An 11,355-nucleotide genomic window follows, 5' to 3' on the forward strand; every position below is an offset into this window, starting at 1 on the left:
TCTATCAATAGAAATAATTAGACCATAAATTTTGCATTTGTGTGAATGTAATCGGTTCATATTGTTTTCATTTAATAGAGCATTTAATATCTATCGCTTTGCGTATAATCAAATTTTAAAAGACCTTGATGTAAAAAATTAACAGCTAATAGCCATACTGTAATTTCTCCTCGTTATTAATAATATTTGAAGAGGAAAATAATCCACTATACATATGTTTTGTCATTTTATATAAAATGCTAGTTAAACACCTTTTCCCACCAATTTCTTACTTTATTTTTACCACAAGTGGCACTGTAGTCGTATTGTTCGCTGTTGATGTATCAAACTTTAAAGATGAGTGAAATAGAATCTCGTATATGTGAAAGATACGATGTGAAAAAACGCTTAGGAAAAGGAGTAAGCAAGTTTTGATTAATAGTTCTTAGTTGTTCTGAAGCTATTCTGTAAAACACGTAGTCTGTGAACAGTGGAATATACAAATATATGTGAAATGTTAAAGATGTTACATGCAACTGTTAGTGTTATGCTTGCTTCCTCAGGTTCTTGGTCACTCGTACTAAGTTAGATTAAGAATATAATAATATAATTAGTAATAGTATACCATTCAGTAGATCCATAGTTTCATGCCATGGGTTTAATAGACACAGTTAAAAGTGTAGGTAAGTTATAAAAAATAGCTTAGCCTTAAGACTTAAGTTTCAAATAATTATTAAACATTTGATATATATAGGAAATATCACAATTTATCATTAACTATGTACCAAATAACTTAAGCCTTAACTGACTTAAGGTATAACTAGGGCAACCACTGTACCATATTGCCAGAGCAAAAAACACATTATTGTTTCCATATGGAGTGAAACAATTAAAATGACTAACACGGTTATTATCATTGCTAATTAATCTGATGCTTATTGCATCATGTTTTAAAATCGTACACAAACAAAATTTATTAAAACTTTTATCTAGTTAAAAAAATGATAAATAAATAACATTCATCAGTTGTCTTGAATGTACTCAAAAGAAAAATGTTGCTTCTTTGTTTTTGTTTCCATAGCTGGGAAGGTCTTCAAATCTCAATTCTTATGGCTGTTGAATGAGAATTTAGGTTAAGAAAATGTATGCTCTTTCTTTGTCAAGTGAATATCCAAGTAAAATTTAAAGGAGCCATATATAATGAAAACTGTATATACCAAATTCATATTGAAGTTCAGAGAAACTTGATAATTTAATGCTTTTACTGTTTGTTATTGGGACATAAAAAATCAATGCTAAAAACTGGGACAATCTCAGTTTACTGCAAGGTCTGGTAACCATAGGCATAGAAGACCTTTCACCATTTATTGCTAAGTCATTTATCTCCAAGTCTTAACAAATTTGCACTCAATATTTAGCCTACTTTTCCTATGCCAGTTACTATGGGTAATTTCTTGATGTTTATTGTAATGAACGATAATTTGAATTTGAAAATGATACAAGAAGAACTGAAAATTTATATGTGAAGCTTTGCATTACAGTGTATTACACTGTAATGAGTTAATAAATACACAAAATATGAAATTAATGATTTGCATTGTTACTCCATATTTCACCAATAACGGATACTGAGGATCAATTAAACTTATAAGTTGCTGGTTGTGTTCAGTTTTGGTTACCTTATTTAAGAAACTTAAATTGCTGGAGAGGGTTCACATGATCAGTGACTTAAAGGATGTTTACCTTTTTTTTAAGCAGTTTACAAGTCAAACAATACATGATATAAAAATTCAACTCCAAACTATATTTTTTTAAGACAGAATTAAATTTTTAATTTAAATTGGAGTGTAAGCAACTTGATAACCTGCACATATAACTCAAACATATGATAACCTGCATATATAACAAACGTATGATAACCTGTTTGAATTATTAAACATTTTGATGGTTGTGATAGAATAGGAAAAATATAGCAGTTATAGAGTCGTTTGCCTAAAAAGAACATGGTTTTGAAATGTAATCATGTTACAAAGCCAACTATTAAACACAAAGTAGAGGGGAAGTTAAGGACCAAAAAGGAGTTTAAAGACTTGAGAAAGGTTGAAAGAGTAGTTGTCAGTATAAATTGAAAGACACTGAAAGGAAAAATGTACAAAAATACACATCTATAGAGTACATTACAATTACCATAACTACACACTATATATATAGTTACACATAGATATGCACAGACATTCATACAAACAACTATCACAAAAGCATTGACAAAAATTATTACTTAACAAAATTCAAACCCTTCCTTTATTTTTAGGTAATCATCAGTACCCCTCTTAAACTCTTTTGAGGTGTTGGCCTCTAATACTGCCTATGGTAACGTATAAGAAATCAGAGTATTTTATCCTATCAATCTGCCAGATAATATTTCCCTACTTTTCTCAAAAGATAAAGTTAGGAGATATAGCTTACTATCTTTAGAAATAATAGTAACATTAACAGTTCTTCAATCCTCAGGCACCTGCCCACTGTCAAGTGACCTATCAAAAAGGAAACATGGAGGGCTTGCTTATATGACTTTTGAATTATTTTATAACATTGGGAAAAAAAATTCTGGTTTGGTACTTCATCCATTTTTAATCTCTCAGTCTTTTTATTTACTACCAAGGGATTAATATCTACATGATTCAAGTTAATACCAGTGTTTCCAAAAGACTCAGGTTTTGGAACATTGTTAACCAATATAGCATAACTTCTTGCTCTTTATTTTCACATATCTGTGTTATCACCACTAACTGTACTTAAATAATGGTGTGGTTGTAACTTTCATCTCCCTTATTTATAGTTTACAATACTTGTCTTCATGTTTGTAATGCTGGAAATAGCATATCATGTCAGATTTGTATCACATGAAGTGAATACCTAATGGTTTATTTATAATTACAAATTTGGAACATCAGTCATTCCTACTTGCATTTGGTGTTAGATTGTAGGTAAATAAATAGGTAGACTAAATTGATTTTATATAAAATTTCCTATTACAACTGGTTTATGGATTAAAATACTTAAATAAATTTGAGTAGCAATGATTGATTTTCAGACATCATGGCTTTATGTGAATCCTAGGTATTATATTTGTTGTGATTAAGAAGTTGCAGAAGTGGAACAACCCGTGCTTGATGGATAAGTTTCAAGTTTTCAAGTAATTTAATATTAGTTGAAAAAGTTCAGGGTTGAAGAATAGAACTAGAAGATTAGTGGAATTTGCTAATCGATTAATTATTGGGCTCATTAATTGATGACATTGAATTAATTGATTATTCTCATATGAGACTCAGATAGTCAGAATTATTGGAAACAGTAATAATTGAAACACTGATTTTGATTTGTTGATTATTTTTGTGACATTAATTGGTTTAATTAGTTAGATGACAATAGTCGATGTAATCAATGCTCAAAGGCAACAACTCATATTGATTAATCAAGTTAATCACCCAGTTGTGTTGATGATTAGTCTGTAGAATTTGAAGAATGTTGGATACAAAGACAAGATATTATTTTTAATTTCTATATAGTTTTAGTAGATCCTTTCAAAATGTTATGGAGAGAAATTGGAAATGAATTAGTGTGTGAAAATGATAAGTTTCTTTAAGTCAGTCAAGTAGCATTGTTGTGTGTAATGATGCAGATATTGAAAGTTATCTCTTGTCCCCCTTTTTTTTAAAACCATATTTTTGTTTTTTGAGTTAACAAAGCTTTCTATCAATAATTTCCTTTGTTGCTTTTGATAAAGTGTAACTATTTTTAACAATAAAATCTAATAAAAATAGCATAATTATACCATGAATTTTTTGTGTCAAACTTTTTAAGGCGTATGGCATCGTGTGGAAAGCTGTAGATGCTAAAACAAATCAGATGGTAGCAGTAAAAAAAATATTTGATGCCTTTCGTAACCAGACAGATGCTCAGGTAAGACAGATAAATAAGGTATTCATGTTGTTCTTGTGGGTGGGTAGTGAATGTTGAAATATACTGTACTGATGAACAGAGAGCTTGCTAAAATACTGTGGAAACTATGCACTGTTATTATCCTTGATATTATTTATCATTCACCCTGTTGAACTACTTGAAAAATACAAATGTATGTTTTGTTTTATGGTTATTTTCTTTATAGAGCTTCTTTGATTTGACTTGGCTGTAATAGAAACTTGATCACATGATCTGCTTTGACTTGCTTGTAACAGAAACATGACCACATGATCTGCTTTGACTTGCTTGTAACAGAAACTTGACCACATGATCTGCTTTGACTTGCTTGTAACAGAAACTTGACCACATGATCTGCTTTGACTTGCTTGTAACAGAAACTTGACCACATGATCTGATATGGCTAATTTGTAACAGTAACTCAACCACATAATCTGAAACAGTAACTCAACCACATGATCTGATATGGCTAATCTGTAACAGAAACTTGACCACATGATCTGATATGGCTAATCTGTAACAGTAACTCAATCACATAATCTGATATGGCTAATCTGTAACAGTAACTCAACCACATGATCTGATATGGCTAATCTGTAACAGTAACTCAACCACATAATCTGATATGGCTAATCTGTAACAGTAACTCAACCACATAGTCTGATATGGCTAATCTGTAACAGTAACTCAACCACATGATCTGATATGGCTAATCTGTAACAGTAACTCAACCACATGATCTGATATGACTAATCTGTAACAGTAACTCAACCACATAATCTGATATGGCTAGTCTGTTACAGTAACTTGACCACATGATCTGATTTGACTAGCCTGTGTACGAAGCTATGAGCTTTGCTAAAACAAGTGTTATATGATGCTCCAGACAACTTGTATTATTTACATAAAGTAGACATTTATTGCAACTATGATTTTTCTACTAAAGGAGAAGAAGGTGTAAAACTTAAGCGTATGTAAGGTATTCCAATGTAACTTATGTAATCTTAGTTTTGTAATGACAACAGTGAATGGTAAGCATTGATTGTTGTGAAAAAATATTAAACTACCTTTTCATTCCTTTCTTTTAGCCGTTATTTAAAATTTTTTATAATCGAAAAAATTAGAATCTGTCACAATTTTAAGGAAATATATTGAAACAATTTTTACAGTGCGCAATAAGAAGTATCAGTTGAATAAAGGAAACTGGTCTGTTTAAAAATAAACAACCTGTTTTTATTTTATAAAATATTTTGTCTGGTTATATTATGCATGTACTTGAAAGTACATTAACTGTTGAACGTGCTTTTCACTTGTTTAAAAACAAACAAGATACAGTAATGTGGCAGGAGATATTACAGAAAATAACAACATAGAAGTCATTGAATTTCTCAGGGTTTCATTTGTTACTTCTGTTTAATACATGCTATACCTAGATCATGATATAACTAGCTACGGTGTATTTTTATTCTGTAGTAAGAATTTTGATAAAGCAATATTTATCTACCTAATTAATGTATATTTATTTTTAGCGTGACTGGAGCAGGAATTGGGATATATTAAAAAGTGTTAACATGGGCATCCAGTTTTATCTTTGATCTATAAAATATATTTTATACCTTGAAAGTTATCTACATTACCAATGTACCGTAAACGTGAGCCTCCCGTGTATCTCCATGGGAAGATACTAAACTGAATTGTCAGCCACTAATCGAGGAGCTTTATTAACAATAAACTTCCCGCTATTTGAAAAATATGTTAAAACTCACATTTAAAAAATAAGAGTATACATTCACATATCCTGCATTTAAGCTATCAATAAAAGTCTACTGCATCAAATAACTTGTAGTGGAATAATAGGCTTATGTTGAAGAGTCGTACCGGATACACATTAACTTGAAACCCTTCCTCCAACCTTAGATGCTGTATCAAGCTCTTTACAAAGTTTTTAAAAATAAAGGGATTCCAAGAAGATAGTGGATCATGATATTAAAGATTTCTGTTTTATTTCAAGTAATTATTGGTTTTGTAAGGTTTGATTTTATCCATTTTAAGTATGTCAAGGGATGCTGCACTGAATTTTAACGTGAGCTCTTTTAATATTAGTTTTTAAAGTTGTTGAGTAAACTTAATGAAATCAATTTGATTAATGTTCTGAGGATCAGTAGTTTGAGAGATTTTCTCATGAAGTAAAACAGTTTATACAAATGTTATATTTATTTAAAGGAAGTTTTTGTCATAAGCCACTTTTAAAAAACAGTTTTGTTGTCGAGAGCGATAATTAAATTTGATTAAATCATAATTATTTTAATTGTTTCTAGGATGACATATTTATGTGTTTTCTTTAACTAACTATTGAAAAGAACAAAAGTTAAAGATCTTTTGAGTGTTCAACAATTGATCACACCATTCAAAACATTTATTCACTTTGAAGTTGGAAAAAGTATAATGAAATTATGGGGGATTACACTTATTGTAAATTTTATAAATTTCATGTAAAAATGTAAAGAAACTGAAATATTTACTATAAACTCCTGTTTCCTCCACCTAACAAAACCTATTTTTCCACACACGTAAAATAATTTTAGTAATGTAATCAGATAAGTACAATGGTTTAATTTATAATAAGTGTATTTATGATATTTTTCAGCGTACATTTAGAGAAATTTGGTTTCTTCAGAAATTCAAGACTCATCCTAATATCATTGCTTTGTTGGATGTCATAAAAGCAGAAAACAATTGTGATATATATTTGGTGTTTGAGTTTATGGGTGAGTGTCTTTATTTTAAATCTGAAGTGAGTAATTGAATGATGTGGGTTGTGAAATGTTTATTATAATGTTACACAAGTTTTTCTTGAAAAGATAAAATGATTCTCTGTAAGACATGTTACAACATGATAACACTTCTTTCAGCAATTGTAAAACATGCACAAAGGAACTGGAGAGGCTGAAGTGGACTAAACCTCTCCAGGTTTTTAAAGGGCAGTATTTGTTTTGGCCTGGAAAATAAAACTAAAAACCTGTCTGAATTTAAGAAATAGCAGGATATCACATTCATTAATCGGGTCTTTATCCCCTCTAGCCTTCCCAGTTCCAGTGCTTAGCTATAGTGTCTTGACTTCATTAGATTTCATAATAATGATCTAACAAAGTTGAAAAAGACTGAATCTGTCAAAATACATAAGGAATTTAAAAACGACACTAATTAGTCAGTGAAAATTTCAACTGTAAAACCTATAAGTGTTATCTAATACTGCTGTTAATGATTTAAACCATTTTCTCTTGACACACTAATCCTTGCCCTGGATTATTGAACACAGATATATTATTAAGAAACAAAACTGCATTGAAGAATTCACAGTCATACTTTTATCTTTTATTGTTGAAAATAAAACAAACATTAGTAATATAGTCTTGGGTACAGATGCTGTGAAGTATAATGATCAGCTTGTAAAGTAACATGCACGACTGGTTGCTCACTATGTGTAGTAAACAAGAAAGATACGAGTCAGTGTCTTCGAAGAGGACTCCTTTTTCAGCATAAAGTATGCATCATCATTGCTCAAGTAATCACCTTCAGCAACTCCTTAATGGAGCTTAAAATGCAGTATATATATATATAAGCCTTTAATACCATTATTACAAGTCACTAAATTTTATTATCTTATTTGTCACCAAATAAGTGACTTATTGTTTATTTGAGGAACATAACATCTTGTTTTCAGTTATTCTTTTAAGTTCATTTATTATGTGTTATACCTTTTAATTTGTCGTGATATCATGAAAATGAGTTTTATAAGGAAGAGTAATCTTACAGTTTCTTAAGAAGTAGCATAAAACAAAACCTGATATCTAATGTTATCTTCAATAGTAAAAAGTATTGGTAATTGTTATAAAAAATTTAGTCATTAACTTAGCTTTTGAAAACATCCAACGAGAAAGAAAAAAAATGACAGTTAAGAATGTTGGTTTATGATATCCTATAATCAGCATGTTGACACATTAATTTTTAATTACTTGCGTTTGAGAAGTGAAAATTTTTTTATTGTTGCTGTCAGATACGGATTTGCACAGAGCCATCAAGAAAGGTATGTTTGGCAGGGACCATCAGATCCGATTTATCACCTATCAGCTTTTATGTGCTCTGAAATACCTACATACAGCTCAAGTTATTCATCGAGATCTTAAGGTATGTAATTAAAAATATATCCTTAATGAAAAGGTTTATAGTTCATTTGATTTTTTTAAATAACATAAATGTTAGAATGTTCATATGTGGAACAGATCTATAGTGATAATTACTATCATTACAAAATTATACTAACTTCCATTTGATAAATACAAAAAAATTATTTTTTTGAAGAGCTTTTTAATAGACAGTATAAAACCAGTTTTATAACTAAAACGTGATTAATTTGTGTAATAAAGTAAAAGTGTTGGAAGAGTAGAATCAGTAATTGGAAAAGTCAAGGAAAGAATAAAGAAAGAATCTTTAAATTCAGATAAATATTATTTTTTCAGAGGAATATTTTAGTTGGAAAATGTTCTCGTCTAATATGTGTATTTTTTTTAAATTATACTTTTTGTAGGAAGTTTAAGAGCCTTGGAGGGAATATATATATATATATATGTACACATAGCTAGTTGGTAACGGTTATTTAAATGTTTGGATTCAGAAGTTTTAAACATATATATGATCTATTGGCTACTTGTATTTGTTTTGTACTTCATGCACAGCCATCGAACATCTTACTAGATACAGAGGGAAGAGCAAAATTGGCTGACTTTGGACTAGCTCGGTCAGTTTTACAGTGTCAGTTGGACGACTGTGACCCTGCATTAACAGAGTATGTTGCTACAAGGTGGTATCGAGCTCCTGAAATTTTATTAGGTGTAAAACAGTAAGTTTAGTGCCTTTGCTTATAGTTCGTGCTTGTAATCTGTATGTAAACTTTAAAACAATGGAGAGTAGATTGCTGAAATTTGCTTTAGATAATAAGACATTGTTTTAAGTATGACACCTGAAAAGTTCTAAAACATCAACTGTTTTTCTGTTAATCATAAAGGGAAAATATGTAAATAATTAAAATAATCAAGAACTTTAAGAGCATGGCTATAAGACTAGATGAGGAAGAAAACTGCTGGGAAATATCATCATCAGCACATGTATATCTATTATATATTCCTTAGTTTGACTTTCACTAAGTACAGTAGTGCTTAATATGTAGGGATGGACTGTGGCTTTCAATTTGTTACTTTATGATGCTGACAAATAACTGCTAAGGTTGAGATATAACCTTATTTGAGCACCTAATTGCCATTATAGTGTTTCACAGCTTGTATAACAGTAATATTATTCTGTTCTTCTACCACACATATTTTTGTTGGGAAATAATAAAAAGGAAAACTACTACTTAGCAGTGAGTTAGCATATATTGTTTCCATGTTTCATAAATATCAGTTTTCATTTCTGGTCGCTAGATGGCAGAACAAATTGTTCCTATATAAGGATTGTGTGTGATTTTTCATTGCACAAAAATGATATCTGCCAAAACAATTTCAGAAAGAATAACTAAGTAAAAAATAATATAACTTAATATTCAAGGTATCCAAGAAATGAAGTATTTATGCAACTGACAGATCTGTGTAGTTGCTATTGATTTCTGAGTTTAAAAACACAAGTTTCTTAATTATCAAAACAGTACATTATATAGTGGTCTGCTTTTTTTCAAATTTTCAGTGGGACAGAGCCTGGCAGCTGTGTGTGTATGCATGGTATCATATTTCATGACCTGTGATCTGTATGATATCCTCCCTATTAATTGACATGACCCTAGCATGTGGTTGATTGTATGCACATACAGATGCTTTCTTAAAATTTAGATGCACCAAATCCACATCAATATCCTCATATACATAAGCTGTAACCTCTTCAGAGAATGTTTTGAATAACAGTTTCTCAAAATATCAATCTAATTGTTTATGAACAACTAATAAGTGTAGGAACACTTAGCTTATTGTGTCTCTCACTTGATGCTGTTACTAAAAAAATAACTTAATGTGCAGGGGTTAATACCCCTAAGTACCCACCAATGTTTCGATTATTATGACCAGGGAGTGTTCTCTTGTCCATTTCAAAATTCTTACAAACCGTGTAAATACTTCCTTTGAAAATGTACATTGTTATCAGTCTAATAAGTTCAACTGAGACTGTTTTAGAACACAAACTTTTAAAGTGCATACAGTGTTGTGCAGTACCCGGAAATAATATATTGTTTGTGGAAAAGTGAGGGTTATTTTATTTTATGGATAGTATTATGAAAATTTATTATCTATGGAAAGTTTTTTTGAGAAATTGGAGCTTATTTTATGATTTAGATAATATTAAAAGTATATAATTATATATAGAATTATACAAAAGTTCTCAGTAACTACAAATTAAACAGTTTATAAGTTCAGAAGTGCATTAAAAATGAATAGTTGGTATATACAATATATGGTGTAAATGAATAATAACTCTATAAAGAATATTAAATAATATAAAAAATCAATTTGATGTGTTACTTATAAATCAACTACATTTACTAATTTCAGGAGCATGATCTAACAAAAGGCTTGGGAGGGGCAAAGAATTCTAACCTTGTGTGGGCCGCCTACTTTAGCTAGGGTCCTTGCTCTACGGTGTAATTTTTATGTGTGTTAATCCAGCCTGATTAGAAATGTCTCTCAGAAACTGTCATTCCCCCAAATTTGGGGTACTCCATTGCATTCCCCCTTCCCTGCCAAAAATTGACACCCTGGTTAATTTCCTAGTATATTAAAACCAAGGACTTTGGTCTGTAATCTGTAAGCCTTATGGGAGGTATATATGCTATAAGAAGGGGGGGGACAACACATATTCGCCAAAAGAACAGACATGAAAGTATTCTTGATTTAATAGAATTCATTATAAATATTATCTGTTTTGAGAATGGTATGGTGCAGTGTAATACAAAATACATTTTTAAATCTATTTACCTACCTTCATTTTTCTCTGCACTGTTATCTAATGTTCAATGAAAAATAAACATATTATAAGGATTGTGATGTGTGAATCAACATTTTGCTGATTAAATATAATAAATTGTTGGCACTAGAATATTATCTACAAAATAGTGACAAATATCGTAACTCTCCAGGTATACAGAAGTGGTTGATATTTGGAGCCTTGGTTGTCTTCTTGGAGAAATGATACTGGGTGCACCTCTATTCCCAGGAACCTCAACTGTGAACCAATTAGAATGCATTATGGCTGCTCTACCTCATCCCCAAATCAAAGGTAAATATTGTTGGTGGTGGTGATGCGTGGTGGCTTTGTTACTAGAGTTAAGCAGAGATGAAAGTCTTCCGGATATAT

At 30.4% G+C, this 11,355-nt stretch overlaps 1 protein-coding gene across 1 annotated transcript; it reads left to right on the forward strand.

Moving 5' to 3' along the window:
- Nucleotides 1-330: 330 nt before the first annotated feature.
- LOC106476856 (mitogen-activated protein kinase 15-like) lies at nucleotides 331-11,286 on the forward strand (the record flags this gene model as incomplete). The annotated part of the gene is made up of 6 exons (XM_013937475.2): nucleotides 331-399; nucleotides 3,844-3,942; nucleotides 6,608-6,728; nucleotides 8,018-8,148; nucleotides 8,697-8,860; nucleotides 11,138-11,286. Coding segments are annotated over exons 1-6 (727 nt in total), but the record flags the coding sequence as incomplete, so codon positions are not given.
- Between the last annotated feature and the right edge of the window lie 69 nt (nucleotides 11,287-11,355).

The sequence above is a fragment of the Limulus polyphemus genome, unplaced genomic scaffold (genome assembly GCF_000517525.1).
Source record: "Limulus polyphemus unplaced genomic scaffold, Limulus_polyphemus-2.1.2 Scaffold11866, whole genome shotgun sequence".
Taxonomy (NCBI): Eukaryota; Metazoa; Arthropoda; class Merostomata; order Xiphosura; family Limulidae; genus Limulus; species Limulus polyphemus.